We start from the raw sequence: 16,728 nt of genomic DNA, 5'->3' as shown, positions 1-16,728 counted from the left end.
ACAAAAGTCTATCTGCTTTCTACAAAGCAAACACCGAAGAGTTAGTCAGAATCAGTGTTTTCCTTAGAGTGAGCATAAATCACCTGAGATTGGTGTTACATTTCTATAATTCTAGAATTGGGAGATGGGACGGGGGGAACTGTTCAAGGTTCAAGGTCAGCCTAAGCTACATAATTAGACAGTGCGTCAAAGAGCTAAGCACTAAGCTTAAAGTATTTTTCTAATATGAAAAAGGCCCTGGGCTTGGGTATGGTTTCTAGCATGCTCACGAGTGTACATATCAGTGTGTGTGCATGTATATGTATGTATGTATGTTTTTAACCTTTTAAAGTATGTTTTCCTCACTTCATATTAGGTTTTCATACACAGAAAGTTGAGTATTGAGTATTATGTCTTTTATTTTCATTTCTGTTCTCTCAGACAGGCTTTCTCTGTGAAGCTTGGCTGTCCTGGACTCACTTTGAAGACCAGGCTGGCCTTGAACCCACAGCTATCCACCTGCCTCCGCCTCCTTGAGTGCTGGGACTAAAGGCTTGTGCGACCATGCCTGGCTAGGATTCTGTCTTGATAGAAAAACATTTCTGGCTTTTCTGGGTCTAATGGCAAAGACAAGATGCATTACATTTTCCCAAGAGTCTCTCACCTGCAGGCATGTGAACTCATTCTTACAGAACGGGCCAGTTTAGGAAGAGACACACAGTTCTTCTAGAAACTGTCTGCACGAGTGCTGGAAATGCAGCTAGGACATAGCACTGAGACCAGACCTCAGGCAGTGCTCATTCCTGCCCTCAAGGGCTACCTGGTGAAAACGAACGGCTTTTGTTCCAGGGATTGTTTGGCGTCTCACAGGGATTTTCAATTGAGTGTCCCGTTGGACTCTTTTCTGTGCCCATCCAAATGCTCACACGTGTGTATCTTGGGTCACAAGACACTGCTTCCCATGATACAACCTCACCCTCACTGGCTCAAGAACCTTATTCTAGTCCTTTGTCAAGAACCCACTGAAGACTTAGGGAGGAAAAAAAAAAACATGAGCAAAAGCCAAAGAAAAACCAAATGCTCTGTACATCTCAGCAACGAGGTCAACGGAAGACTCAATAGCTCAGTGTGTTTATTTTCTAAAGCTTAGTGGAAAGAGAAGCTTTGGGCCAGTTGTGAAAACAGGTGTGTTGATATCGAGGTCATTTCTTCACTGTGGGATGACTCAAAGGGATGGGTGAACAAAGGAATCAGTGCACAGACAACGGAGCTGGAATGGCAAAGGGTGATTCTTTCAGACTTTAACCAGTTCATTTTCCATCGGCATTGTCTTTTGAGACTGTAATGACAGTAGGGATATCCTTCAGGGACAAACATTTTCAAAGGGGTCCACTCTAAGTTCTGGAAAAATCAGACTAGTACATAGTTTTTTTAAAAAACATTCTGGCCATGATCTTTGTGGAGGTTTCTATAAGGCAGTTGTGGGAGAGGAAGAGTAATTCTTGGCTAGTCTGCAAGGGCAATGGGGATAGTGCAGAAAGAGCCAAAGCAAGGCATCAAATATTAACTCATGGAAAGGTTTATTAAAATGCCCTGGCTTCCCAACTTCCCCAGGAAGGGCAGAAATTGTCCCACAACAACTGAAACAGATGTTTCCACTTTGTAAATATTTGCTAGCAAAATAAAGGTTTGATTTTTTCCAACCTATCCTTCAGCTATTATGACACTGTGCAAAATCAAGAATTTATATGCTGAAATGCCTGATTTATTTAGAAACAGTAGGCCAATAATGCAGCAAGCCACCAAGTCAGCTGCTCAGAGTGGAAACTAATGCTTCCCACAAATACTCAGCTCCTTTTATAATTACTGCATATTCAAGGGTGTGTGGACAGATCCAAAAAGACTACTTTCCAATCTCACAATCACAGAGATATCATCACTGAGCAACGTGGAACTGATTGTGTTTAGTTGAGAATCTTAGATTAGTCCTTTCTTCAGCTGTAGGAGAAAACAGCAGTAAGATACGACACTGATCATGTCTAGACTTTAAAGGAGAAGAACTAAAAACTACACAATGTTCCTGTGATAAATTATGCGAGAGTTCCTTAAATCTGTATCTTTGGTCTTCACATTAAACCACCAGGAATGTTTACATTTTGACTGAAAGTGAAATTTGGCATGAAACCATATTCTCATGCTATTGTACCTCGTGTTTATGTAACGGCTCTGCAGTTGCAAATACATCAATTAGAAGACTCTCTGTTTATAATATTCTTCCTAAGGATGGATTCCTTCCAAAAAGTTATTTTACTAAAGGGAGTGGAAGTAACAACTGTTACACAAAACAAACAAACAAAAAATTCACAATCACTTGTTTCCTGGAAGGAAATATTTGTGCTTCCAACATGCGATAGCAGATGTTAGCCCTGAATATCTGCCAGACCAAATTGAGCTATCTTCTTACAACTTCATACAGCAGGGCCACATTCGCCTTTCTTCCAATCAGCTCTGTCGCTCCGCTGAAGCCCAGAGCCCCCCACTTGTTAATCCTCACATGTTTGCATTTAAGAGATGAAACCAAGACGACCAGGGCTGCAGAGATGTGCACACTCCGCTCGTCCAGAACCACCCGTGGCGGGTGACTGACCACCACCTGTTCCAAGACTTTTTTTGGACTCTGCAGACACTATACTCACACACTCACAGACCCCATGCCCACATATACAAACATACATACATACATACACACACACACACACACACACACACACACACACATATATATATACATACACACACATAGATAATTGAAAATATTCATTTGAAAAAAAGACATTCAGAATCATTTCTAGTTTTGTTAAATGATGAACTACATTTAACTATTCAAAATATAATTAACTTTTATAAAAGTGCAAAAAATGACAGACATGCAAATTCAGAACTAAATTTACCGTCACATTAGGAAATAGAAATGCAATACTTATTTTAAAAAGCCTGTGAATTCATTGTCACATGACATTTTATAACACTGAGATAAATAATTATAGGGTTTTTCTTTCCAAAAGGAGTACATTACATACTTATATGTTTTCAAATGATCAGGGCAGATGTATGCACATATGGGCTCAGAATATAGAGTAACAATTTCGATCATGCCTATTTAAAAAATCATTATCATTTGTGTTAGATCATAGAGCCTATTTTTTATCAAAATTGTATCTGTATGCCTGTCTATCATCTGTATAAATCTATATATCTGTATCTCTCAATATATCTGTCTCTCTGTCACCCCCCCACACACTGGAGTCCATCCTACCACGCCCCCAAAGTCTCCATCAACAGAGTTTATCAGAATGCTTAGAGCTCAAAATTCTCACTTTCTCTCCCTCCCCATTTGTAGCCCAGGATAACTTTTACATCCTACACAGTCCCTGACTCCATGTCCCTTGGCATGAGGTGAGGTGAAGCTAGGACATGTGGCATGAAACCTGACTGCCATCCCTAAAAACCTTTAAGAGTTGGCAGCTCCTCCATTTTTCCCTATGGTTCTGAAGGCTCTCTCTCCCTTCCAGACCCCATCATGATAATAAGGTATGATCTTCTCCTAATGGTCTCTACTTCAGAACCTCATCATGGCTGCCTATGGCCATGATCCTGTACATGAGGGCAATTTCATATTAGTCCACCTTCCAACAAATCTCTTCTTTCATTATAGAGCTCCAAAAACATTTAGAATTGCTCACATTTCTATATCTCTCTACTTGGTATTAATAATGAAATCCAAGCCGAGCGGTGGGTGGTGGCACACACTTTTAATCCCAGCACTCAGGAGGCAGAGGCAGGTGGATCTCTGTGAGTTCGAGGTCAGCATGATCTACACAGTGAGTTCCAGGATGGCCAAGGCTACACAGGGAAACCCTGTCTTGAAAAACCAACAAAAAGAAAGGAAGGAAGGAAGGAAGGAAGGAAGGAAGGAAGGAAGGAAGGAAGGAAGGAAGGAAGGAAGGAAGGAGAAAGAAAAGGAAGAAAAGAAAGAAAGAAAGAAAGAAAGAAAGAAAGAAAGAAAGAAAGAAAGAAAGAAAGAAAGAAAGAAGGAAGGAAGAAAAGAAAAGAAAAGAAAAGAAAAGAAAAATTTTTAAATAATGAAATCCAAGAAGTGATCTCATGTGGCTCAGGGAAGACCAAGGCTTTGGCGCAAGTGTGTTTCAATTCTGTTGCTGAACTAGGTATAAGGTCGTGGTTGAACCCATAGCTGGCCTGTTTCTTCTTTGTCGCTTAGCATTTTATTCTCTACAATTGGATATTTGGATTGTTTTCACTTTTCTCTATTACAGATTATGTTGAAATCCCCTATTTGTGCTTCTCAGTGTCATTTATCCTTATCATGACAATAATCTTACTTCATCTTTTGATTTCCCCATTATTAAGGACATTATCATTTTGTATTTCCTCATTTGTTTCAAAAGCAGTACATCTCTACATTTTTAAAATAAGGATTGAAATATGGTTATTATTAGAATTTCTAAAATACACAGAATCGTATCTAAGAGCATGAAGATCACCTATAACCCTATCAGCTCGTCACTGGTGAATGTGGGTGCATTTCTTTCTGTCTGCTTTTTCCTATTTGTAGGCATTTAAAAGTAAAACTGGAATCATGACATTGTGTCCTATATTTCTTAGTAAGTATTATTCCAGAAATATCTCTTTAAATTATAAAGATTCTTTTAAAACATTAATAGCTCTATGATATGTCACGGCACGTATACTATGATTTCCTTATGCATCTCATCTCCAATACATTTGCCGTTACGACTTACCTTGTGATGAGGCATCTCATGCATTTGGTGTTACGCTTTAAGTGTAGTTCACGCCCGTGTTTTCACAGGACGCACAGGACAGCCAGCACTCCACTAACCTGTGACTTGGGTGGGAGCAATCACCTGGCTAGCGCTGGATGTAGACGCTTCGGGGGCCACTTCCACAGGCACAGGGGGCGATGCCTTTTCAATCACCGCTGCACGAGGGAGGGGGAATGGGAAAATTAGACCTCAGTGTATACACTGACATTCCTGTGCAAAATGCAAGTAAGACTTCGTCTAAATAATACAGTAGCTCCATTCAAGAGCTGATGATGATCCTGAAAGCTCATGGTACTAAGTCATGACTCCTGTTCGACAATTTAGTAAAAAACTGAGATTTCAAAACCTATGACTACTTGATAAATAAAATGTTCCAATTTTATTTATTTATACTCACACTGTATACCGCTCCTGATCACTGATCTCCTGATCAGCCTCTTAGCTGAACTTTCCTGTCATATTACACAAATTCCCCTTCCCACACTAACTTTGTGCTCGTGTAGGAATGTATTAATATGGACTGAAGTAGGCATTTCACAATGAAATCAATGATTCATTAAACATACACACACAAACACACACTCCTTACAATTTTCTTCGGAATACCCTTATAAACAACACATATCAGCACAGGTTACCTGGAAACGGTCGCTGAATTTTAATAGTTGAAACCCCTGGGGAGAGCTGGGGTTGTCCAGGCTCAATTCTGGTTTTCTCTTGATCCACTGAAGGTATTTCCTGGGTGGTTGTTGAGAGAGAGAGAGAGAATTCAGGAATTACTTTTGTTCCCCCACACAGTGTTATTTATTTATTTAATTAATTACACTCTTAGAAAGGCTCTATCATAGGATCGGATACACACATCTATATATGTGATTTTAAAGCACTGTGCTGTTACCATGTCAAATTCTTACTTTCAGCAGTTGTGCTGTCTGTAAACATCTCATCCATCTCCTTGGAGTTCAAAGTCAAACTTTGAAAGCAAGGACCTCGGCCTAGAGTCCCACGTCTCATCTACAACTGGGCAACACTAGCCCTAATTGGGGACTGACTATCCATGTCACTCACAGGGGCCCATGGCCACATTTTGTGGATTAAATGACTGATGGAACAACCAAGCCGTAAAGAAGAAAACCCACTAAGTTTAGGTACTTTGAACCAGGCAGTCACTGTGGCCATCTCTCGTCCCACATTTAACAAGGTAATATCCCCCCCCCCACCCCGCTCTCTCAGCAGCAGTAGGCTGGCAGAGACCAGGGGCTGCCTAACTGGACCTCAAGCAATAAAGGAATCAAAAAAAATCCATGCATCGTCACGGCTCAGCTTTGAGCTGTAGCTCTGTAGGGGCTCACACCAATGGGACAGTTGAGCTGGTTAGGTATGGATCTGTGCTTTTCCTGTATCAGCATGGAGCCAGGGCGCTCAGGGTACCTCATTAAGCGCATTCATCAAGTTACTTTCTCACTGTTACTCAACTTCCTCCTTCTCTGGCTTAATTTTCAGAAAGCCCACTTCCCAACCTCGGTTTCACTCTTGTCCTATCTCTTGGCTTTTGTTACTACCTTTTATGCTTCTACAGTAGACAACCCTCACAGACGACTTCATTGAAACCCAATTTTGCAAGCATGAGTTGAGTACTATGGGCATACCACAAATTCCTCATACTCTCACACCTGACCCCTCTTCTACAAAATCGGTCTCTGAAAGTAATTCCATCCTTTCTGTCAAGGCCAATCAATAACCCATTCCACCCAGATTTAGGCACTTTTGGGGGGGCTCCCTCTTTCATTCTACACTCTCAAATCTGCCCGTGTTCAGTATTCTTTGTAGTGGTCCACCATTTTCTTTCTTTGGTTCTTTCTTTCTGTGTGCGAGTGTATGTGTGTGGAGGGGGTATGTATGTTCGCACACATGGACTTGTGTATGCTAGCGCAACCTCACCTATGTCCCTGCACATGTAGGGGCCAGAGGTTGACATAACCTGTCTTCTTTACTCACTCTTCACCCTATCACTTGAGACAGTATCTCTTCTTTCTCAATTACAGTTACAATAAACTACATCATAAAAAGAGAAGGACAAAGCTGAATTTTGACGGGTTTGTTCAGGCAGCTGACTGGCATACCTACCATGATTTTTCCTTTGTATCATTCCGAGATAAACTGAAAATCAACAAAATTGTAAGCTACTGCACCATCTTTCAAGATGTGAACTGAGCCACAGCTGTGCAAGTCGTGATTTCTTTCAGACTCAATATACCATCATATCTCTCAAGATAAGTGTAATTGTTTCACAATCATCATCTCCTTCTTCGGGATTCTTTTAACACTTATATGATAACAAATGCTACACACCAACAATTAAAACACTATTCGAAATGTTTTATTTCGACATCTCTCTCCCATGTAAGTTTTAATAACTAATATGTTCTCAGCAACTAAATGAATGCTAGATAAATGAAAAACATTTTATAATTATATAATTTTCATATCATCAAATAAAGATTCAAAATGGGGTACAGGGAAGATGCAATATTACATAAACAGGATATCAATTAAGCAAATGTTCATTTTCCCTGCTATAGAGTCTCACTAGTCCTAGTCCGACTTCATGCTGCTAAACCTAAGGCTGATCGAATTTTGTCTAAAATTTCTAAGAAACAACATTCAAGTATTTAATTGTGGCTTTCAAGAGTAAGTGCTGTTTTTAATCTAATTTTATGTAATTTTAAGCTAATTTGATCCAAATGTTTGTGTTAAATTTTAGTTTAATCAGTGCCTCACTTAATTTTATGTGCATACTGAGAATACACAATTGCATGAACACAAAGAGCCTTTTTCCCACAGTTAGTTCAGGCATTCAGTTGATTATAAGTTCTGCTCATCATTTTCTTCTGTCCAGGATTTAGCTTCTGTGGGAATAGGTGGTCTTCCTCACCCCATCCCTGCGACCTATCAGCTGTCACTCTCTGAGCACTGAGAATAGCAACACCATTTAGAAAATCCTGTCATATAATTTCTCATATTGATGAACTGTTTTTTTTACACTAAATGATCTATAATATGAATGTCTCAAAGTTCAAAGTTAAAAAAAAACTATACATATCTTTAAAAAAGTGTTTTGAAGTAAAAAAAAAGAGAGAAGACTTAAAAAAAAACAATGAATGAATTACCTTCTCAGGAGGTGCCGTTACCACTAAAACCAGAAAAGAGAGGTGGGAATTAGCATGGCCAAGTACAAGCTACTTATCATATTTCAGTTTTCAAAAGGCATTAGAGAGCCAGCATCTCCCCCAAACAATTATGAAGCAAATTAAGCCAAATGTGGAATCCCAGCCATCTGCACCTGGAAGGATTTTACACATGAATAACAAAGAACTTTTTGTGCTCTTTCATTGTTCAGCTATCAAAGTTCAGAGATCAAAGGTTCAGAGTCTTTCATTCAAAATTAAGAAAATTAACTTCAAGTTTAAAGAAAACACTTCCTGAAACAGTATTTAATGTTTAATCCTGAGTTTTGGGAACTTCCATGTCTTAAAAACCAAATGCTTCCAATGTTCAGAAATCCATCTGATGTCAGTGTTAAAAAAAGAATATTTTTTTTCATTGAGAACTTTCATGAAAACTTTTTGCACCTTTAATATAATACAGTTTTTTAATGAAGGCTTCTGATTACGTTCATGCTAACTAAATCAAACAAAAGCCAAACCTCATAAACCAGCAAGGGACAATTATAAATTAGCATCAATATAATTAGCAACTTAAGTATTACACAATCACTAATGTTATTGTGGCAGGGTGAGGTCTTTGTATTTCTGAAGTGCTTGTTTTCATTAAGCAATTCTTAGCACTAGTCCTCAATTTTGTTATTACTTGGAATTTTCTGAGTCACTATGCCTCCTTAACCATTAGCAAATAAGTTGGATCCATTAATTCCAGGAAGTAATGAGACTACCAGATAAATGAAAACCAGTATTCTTTCAACAGGAGGAACCTTTCTGCCCCATGAACCCATTGTTAAGGAATTCTAGAGACAGAACCACACTTCCGCCCATCTCCTTCTGCTAAACAAAGGATGAACAACCTAGATTCTCAACATTCCTAATGCTACGGCCCTTTAACTCAGCTACTCGTATTGTGGTAACCCCAAACCATAAATTATTTTTGTTGCTACTTTGTAACTACAATTCTTCTACTGTTATGAAGCATAATTAAATATCTGATATGTATAACTGTCTTAGGTAACCCCTCTGAAAGAATCATTGACCCCAAAGGGGGTTGTAACCCACAGGCTGAGATCTAGGATCACAGAGACAAGTCCTACGAGCTCTGTCTACCCGAGGAAGGAGTATAGCACAGTGAGTGAACTAAGAAATAGGCCAGAAGGAACCAATACTCAGGGAAGGAAGGAGGTTATGCCAAGCTCCCGTATAACTCTCAAATGGGCACCCTAAATCCTTACCTAAGAATCAAACGGCAAAAGCCAACAAGAACTTTTTTCTTTTCTTTTTTAAACAGACCTAAGTGTTCCTTTTTTCAGGAGCGAGGCTTTTGTGTGGTAATCAAAATAGTCAAAATATTGGAAAACTACTTTATGCACCAAGGAGAGAAGAAAATCCGTCTTGTGGGTGGGCGGCCAGAGACTATCAAAACTGGAGATCTCTCGACTTTCTTCCCTTAGTCATGGGTCCCATTATACACTTTTTGTGTCTGAATCTCGAATTTCTCAGAAGGTAAATGAAAGGACTTTACCAGGGCCCTCCTAGACCCTTGATCTGACCGGTTCCTGCTTTTCCTGCCTGTTATCTGGCATTATTCCCCTGTCAGCTATACCATTTCATGAAAGCTCAGCCCATACTTGAACATTTTTAAGCCTGTGGATTCCACTTTGTACATCAGAACTCAGTAGAGGTTCCCTGGACACAGAAATGAATCTGGACTATTCCTGGAGGATGAAAATCCCCCTCCAGCAGTAAACATTAGGCTACTATAGCTCCCCAAATGCAAGACAATGTTCTGGAATTCACAGGGTATATTGTTACCTGCTGGGCAGTGACTTGTAATCAGGGAAAATGGTCCACTAAGGATGTTTAGTGGCACCTTTATTGTTGTAACAAGTGTGTGTGTGTGTGTGTGTATGTTGCTATCATATAAAGGTCAAAGAACACTGACAGAGCTAAACATCCGACAATTCCCAGCAGAGCTTCCTCATCCATTAAAAATTACACGCTTGAAAATTTCAGCAACATTAAGAGCACTCAGCCATGCTCTAGAGGGGTAAAAGCAGACACAAAAGTACAGACACAGAGATGGGCAGCTAGAACCCACATCCGACATGGAAGCTCACCTTCGGGCTCCGCCACTCCTGGCCCATGCTCCCGCGAGGTCAGGGCCTCCACTGGCTCTTCCTTGGCTGGGAGAGGTGGAGGATGAGTACTTTTAGCAACAGGTTGAGGGTTCTTTGGCTTGACAAATACAGCTTCTTTACCTATATGCTGATGGATTGGCCTGCGTCTATGAACGCCAGAAACCGTATAACCCATTCCACCAGGACAGATTTCCTTAAAAGCAGCTAGATTTGGGATGGGAAAATATTCCTTTTAAAAATCTAACAGTGCAAACTTATACAGAGGAAAATATCATGATGAATATCTCTTAATAAATCATCACTAATATAGGTACATTTCAAAACTTCAGAAACAGATACAAAATGTAAGCAAATTGCTTAAATTTCCGATAGACTTGCATATTTACAAAAATTCAACTTTTACTTTAAACAGTTATTCAACTATTAATTCCTTATTTTACCCTATTAGTATGTATGTGTGTGTGTAAATTAAATAGGATATATATTTAGCATGAAAATTTATGTATTGTATTTATATGCTAGTAGCCAATATGCCACCAGACTACATTAAATATGTATAAACTATATTACATAAAAAGATCTGTACTATACTTGGAGCTCTTTTAAATACAGATGACAACTACCTAATATGAGAATATGTAATCAGGTTTTCTCCTTTCTACTACTGTTGTGCTTTCATTGATTATTAACAAAGAAGTCAGCGAACATCTAAATTACATGACAAGCACGAAAGTGTTCACTATATTCCGGGAAATAGGGTACTGAAACTCTCCTGACTTGTTTCCAGTTGATACACCCAAAGATTCAGCCAGAATGGAGCGCTACATCTGGAATGGGGATACTGGGGAAGAAGTGGGCAAGAGGAGAGTGGTTTTGTAGAGGTCCTTCCAATAGTGAGAAGAAATCCACAAAGTAGGGACTGGTCAGAAGCTACCGACAGAAGCCATGGCAGGCAGGAAATGCCCAACCAAGCTGTGTGTGGTTCTCTAAATGAGCAGACAGGGACAGCAACCAGCAAAAATCTGGTCAGTTTCACTATCCAGAGGACAATGGGACATTCTGTACCGTGTAATCATCACCCTTGCCAGGAAAAGTCCTAAAATATCTTTCCCCCCCTGCGAGTGGACTGGGTGTGATGTGTGATCTGCAGACCTCCGCAGAAATCCCCAAGAGCGAGTGGAGAAAAAAGACGGTGGCGGCTGGTGGTGTGGAGCAGACAGGACAAACTCCACCTAAGCCCTGAGCTCTTGGTGTTGGAAGCAAATTACCAAATGCAAAGAAGGGGGATTATGGTCAAGTTTTTGTTTCTACTTTTAAAATTGAAAGTAAAAGAAGTCATTTCTCATATTCACTGAACAAGAAGTCATCTTTTGAATGTACTGGACCTGAAATTAGTCCTTAATAAAAAGAAAACTTTACAACATTCCTTTAAAGCATGTTGAAATACTGTTTTTACAGTGATCACACATTCAACTACTAGGACAGAGAACTCTTAATTAAAAAAATGAACAGTTACAGAACAAAGCATAGTTTTCTCTCAAAGCACACATTTAATTAAAATCATCACATAAGCAAAACTTAAGTACAAAAATTGTATTACTAGTATCATTAATATCATAATAAAATTTAGTTATTGTGCTTTAGGCAGTGGCCCTGATGTACATTCCCCATCATGGTTACACTTCATGTAAGGATTAAAACACCATCAAAACTGAACTTAAAGAGAAATGGGGGCCTATGAATAACAAAACTTTTTAGTAACGAGTGTGTTAGACGGCACAGGACGGTACTGGAGCCAACGGGAAGAGTGTAAAATCGCCAGCCCCAAATCACTTTGCCTTAATTGTTCCTTTTGACTCTTAACCACTACCAAAGGTGAACTAAGATACTAAAGTTTACCTCTGAATCCTGTCTACTCTTGTGGAATTTGCTAACAATGTAGTGTAAGACATGACATGGGAGAGATTTAATGGACTTCCCTGGGGGTTGCTCCTCTAGGAAGCAACTTAGTGTGGTGTTTTGCAGCTACACCAAGCCAGTGAGGCAGACGCCACACCTTCCTTGGCCATATGACAGATGACCAATGCTCATAGGTCATGTGCCTTTCTCCTCCACTGAATTTCTTTTGACTCTGCTTTGAGAGTTTATTGATTCCTTATTGATTCCTTGGTAAAAGTAAGTTACATAAAGAAATTTACACTCTCAGAGCACTAGGTAATTACGAATCAAACTGAGGAGTAAAGAACTTGACCACCTCCAAAGTTCACTGTGGTTTTGGCAGTGTCTGCTTTGGAGTTACCTATGCAGGATAAATTCAAAGCTGAATACAATTCTTTGTGTTTCCAATCGAAGAAATCAAGTGTAGTTTCAGTAGCCAAGTAAATAAGTCAGTGTCCCCCAAGGTCGATACTGTGAAATGATGGATGGTGGACCATCGGGACAGGGCATGACCCTGTACAGCCTTCTGGCTTTTATACTTAAATATCAGTCTGTGAGTTCTGGAAGCTGAGAATAAAATGCAAGGGTTTTTCTTCCTAGCTAAACATTCAAAAGGAAGTCTGCTGTTGCCCAGAAATAATGGAGAATTCCTTTGTTCATTTTTTTTTCTGATTTGAGCTTCTGCCTCTATGCTTTCTTCAGAAACAATACAAATACGTTATACCATTAAAAACTAAACTCAGAAACTGAAAATAACCCAAGCTGCTAAAGTCCCTGTGTGCCTGTAGCTGGCAACATTTGTGTGTATACAGCTGGCTATGGCTTACCTGTGCCTGGGAGGGGACATTTCTCACAGTGCGGGCCCCAAGCCTTGCCCACACTACAACAGCAGATCTGCTTGGTGAGGTGAACAGAGAGAGGGTGCACACACTGCTTTCCAGGACTAACAAGGCGGTAACAGGGGCCCTTCTCTTCTGAGATCACAGGAGGATCCGCTAAAGAGGAGAGAGAGAACGCCTAATGTCATAGAAGAAACAGGTCATACTGACTTTTAAGTTAAAATAAGATGGCCCTTACCGCATGGTTGAGAAACCACGTTCTAGTTCCTATCTAGATTATGGGAATCCTTTTCGATTATGAATCCATTTACTAAATCATGCTTGGAGTCAGAGCACAAAATGCCGTAGCTAGTTATTCCTGTCTCTGTCTGGGTTCTATTTTTAACAAATATTAATATAAGAATGCATATATAAGTTCAAACCTTTCCACCAATAGCTAACTGTCCAACAAACTAGTCATCTATAATTAATCACAATTGTGATCCATTGTTTCACTAGACTGGGGTACAAAATTAGTCCTAGGGCAATGGCTGGTGAATGTCCAGGTGCCGTGGAAAATCAGGAGCGTGGTTAGTACCACAAACTAGCATCTGGAGAGCTGGCAGAAGCTTGGGAATTCTTACCCACGGCCAGAGAACGTAAATGGCAGGCGGGGAGTTGCTGCTGACCTGCCCATATACACAAAGTCCCAATATAGCCACAGCAGCTCAGGCAAAGTCTCAAGTCCTTACTCTACGCTGCAAAGGCAACCAGCCTGCTGTCACCCAAGTCCTACCTCCTCTCTTGGACCGTAAACTAGTAGTGAGTACTCATCACTCAAATGCCTGGTACCTGAGGCAGAACTGAGAACAAGATGCAGCCTTTCCTTTGAGATGTGTGTTTCTTAATGCACGCGTGGTTAGGGTAAGCGCTACAGGACCAGGTTCACAGTGACCCAACACTGCTGAATCAGTCCCAGGTTGGTGGCCTCCTGTCTGTGTCTCCATCTTGACCATCTCTTCTCTCTCCTGGTATCATCCCAATCTGCCTTTCCTCTAGCCCCTGGGACTCACAAATGAATCCAACTTCCTGCTTAGAGGCACCTTTCCACCTTTCCAACAGGACTGACTCCCCCAGGTTAGATGCTCTGAGAATGATCTAAACAGTTAAGGCATGTGGCCGAGGAAGATGCAAGGGACATGGCTGGCTCTAAAATGTACATCTACCACTTGCCTGTTCCCCAAATTTTCAGAAAACTTGCTTGTGATGGTTTAAATGGGAAATGTACCCTCTAGTTTATGGCATTTGAAAACTTGGGACCCAATTGGCAGTGCTGTTTGGGAAAATTTAAGTGGTAAAGCTTTACTGGAGAAAGCACGACACTGGAGGCAGGCTTTGAGATTAAACACACACACACACACACACACACACACACACACCACAAACCAAAACTGGCTACTTCTGCTTTCTTTTCTCTGCTTTGAGCTTGTGGGTCAAGATGTGCACTCCCGGCTTGCTGCTCCTACTGCTCTGCCTATGGCTTGCTGCCTTGCTGTCCCTAGCATTATGGACTCTAACGCTTTGGAAATGTGAACTACATTAAACTTTGTCTTATGAAGTGGCCTTGATCATACGGGTTTATCAAAGCAACAAAAAACAATTAATACACTTGTCTATACTGACCCTTGGTTTTTTTTTTCATATTTTGATTTGCATAACAATTTTATGGGTTTATAGAAAACCCACTTTGAACAGCAATAATGATTAGTTTTGTGTACCAACCAAGGCTAAGCAAAAATACCCTGTTATTTAAACAGATACTAGACCGGCTGTTGTTTTCGGGTGTTAGCTGGGTTTTGTTCTTTTACAGGACACTGACATTTAAGCCAGGAGACTTTATGATGTGAGTGGGCTTCACCCAGTCTTTTCATGCATTTACAAGACAAAAAATACTGATCTGCATTGAGAATAAGAAATTCTATCAGTCAGCTCGCTTCAAAAGCAAGCTCCTACATCAGCTCACCCAGTGAACTGTCTGCCTCCTGCTCTGTGATGCTAGAGTCATCAGTCTCTGTGCTTACGCCAACCAGTCCCCTGAAATAAATGCCACCTCCCCTTATTTTGCAAAAGCATATATGATATGCATGCAGGTACATATTTATAAATGTATGTACTAACATGCAAAAGAGTATTTCTCTAATATTTATATTGTACATGGGGAAGGGCATTTATTTTAAGAAATTGGCTCATGTACACATACGCTTACCCTATTGGCTCTGTTTCTTTTTTAAAAATGCTGAATTATATTCTGGCTAAACCTCAATAACTTTCTTACTTACACAGGACAGAGCAAATATTCATATTCATATATGATATTCTAAGTCCTTGGCACACAGTAGACACAGAATGGATGATCAGACACCTATAATAATATAAAATGCAGCTGTCTCTATTCTATCAAGTACATTTTGTGCCCAACTTGATCATTATTTGGCAGTAGACGTTCAAGGAGGTAAAGAAAGATATTACCAGTGAACTGAGGGTTGGAGGATAGGGGATAGATGAAAAATCTAATAGGTGAAAAACATCTACAAAATAATCCTGAAGATTCCAAACCCACATATGTGCTGACGGCATGGGTCAGTGGTAAATCACTTGCCTAGCATGTACGAGGCCAGGGATTCCATGGATCCCTCGTGTGACAAAAACAGAACAAAATAGGCAAAATCACCTTTACAAAATATGCCTAAGAAAGCTGGCTTCGCTGTGGCTTCCAAAAGAAGTGTGTAGACAGAACGTCTGGAGCTTTCCCTCTCCTGCTCACTTCCTGGCTTCTTTGCAAGTAAGCTACAAAAGGTCAAAGGTCACAGACCAAAAGTAAAAGAAAGCTTAGCAGCAAGGTAATAGACCCCCAAAGGATGGTAAGCCCTTGGAATGATTGTTGCCACTCACATAACACACATGTGCTCATATGTGTGAGCCGCACATATGTAAGTACATTATATGCAGGTATTTTTTTTTTTTTTTTTAGAAGCTGCACTTGATTCTCGTGTAGTTCACAAAGGATTTTGCTCCAGAATTTTTTTCCCCAACTGACTGGGACTTACAACCCATATTCACACAGAAACAATGTCAACTCATCTCATCAGAGCCTATTTTATACACAATTGAGGATCAACTATAAAACTAATCACATTAGTGTTACATGTGGGTTCCAGGGCCATGGGCAATTCAGAGAACAATTTCTTCAATTTCCCGACATTTGTCCCATAATGATTGCTACTCATTGTTGTTGTGTTCTGAACGGGAAAGAAATGCCACCCACAGGCTCTTGGCATTTAAATACTTGAATACTTAGTGCCCAGCGGGTGATACGGTTCGGAGGAAGCCATGAAACCTTTACGAGGTGGAGCCTTGAGAGCTCTCCAAAATTTAGACTATCTCCTTTATCCTGACTCAGCCTATGGAAGGACAGAGTTCTGTGGCTTACAGGCCATGTGACTCTCTGAAAGAACCTTCCCTCAGCCCTTCTCTGCTTTAGTTCCTTCACGTCCAAAGCAGGAAGACTAACAGCATGCATCTCAGGGAGATCTCAGAAATAACACATGTGACAGTCTATGCACAGGACCTTCCTTATGGCCAGGCACTTATTGAGTATACAATAAAGATCATCGCCACCGTGGTTTTTATTGTTACCATTATTATCCGGGAGCAAAGCAAATAGGTGGCACAGATCTGTCTATTCCCCCAGTCCATGGTGCTATGT

General features: G+C 40.3%; 1 protein-coding gene across 4 annotated transcripts in view; it reads right to left on the bottom strand.

Annotated features, from left to right (window-relative positions):
- Ltbp1 (latent transforming growth factor beta binding protein 1) overlaps positions 1-16,728 on the bottom strand; it is a 213,294-nt gene that overhangs the window by 105,674 nt on the left and 90,892 nt on the right. For 2 of the 4 annotated variants that reach the window (XM_055618275.1, XM_055618284.1), the window contains exons 7-11: positions 12,972-13,139; positions 10,186-10,410; positions 8,012-8,034; positions 5,480-5,579; positions 4,898-4,996 (exon numbers count right to left, since the gene is read on the bottom strand). In XM_055618275.1, the coding sequence (XP_055474250.1) occupies positions 4,898-4,996; positions 5,480-5,579; positions 8,012-8,034; positions 10,186-10,410; positions 12,972-13,139 (615 nt within the window). The remainder of the gene's footprint in view (positions 1-4,897; positions 4,997-5,479; positions 5,580-8,011; positions 8,035-10,185; positions 10,411-12,971; positions 13,140-16,728) is intronic. The other 2 variants (XM_055618293.1, XM_055618300.1) reach the window with 1 other exon arrangement.

The sequence above is a fragment of the Psammomys obesus genome, unplaced genomic scaffold (genome assembly GCF_907164565.1).
Source record: "Psammomys obesus unplaced genomic scaffold, mPsaObe1.curated_primary_1811, whole genome shotgun sequence".
NCBI classification, from domain to species: domain Eukaryota; kingdom Metazoa; phylum Chordata; class Mammalia; order Rodentia; family Muridae; genus Psammomys; species Psammomys obesus.
The sequence above is the reverse complement of the archived record's forward strand: the minus strand, read 5'-3'. Positions and strand labels throughout refer to the sequence as shown.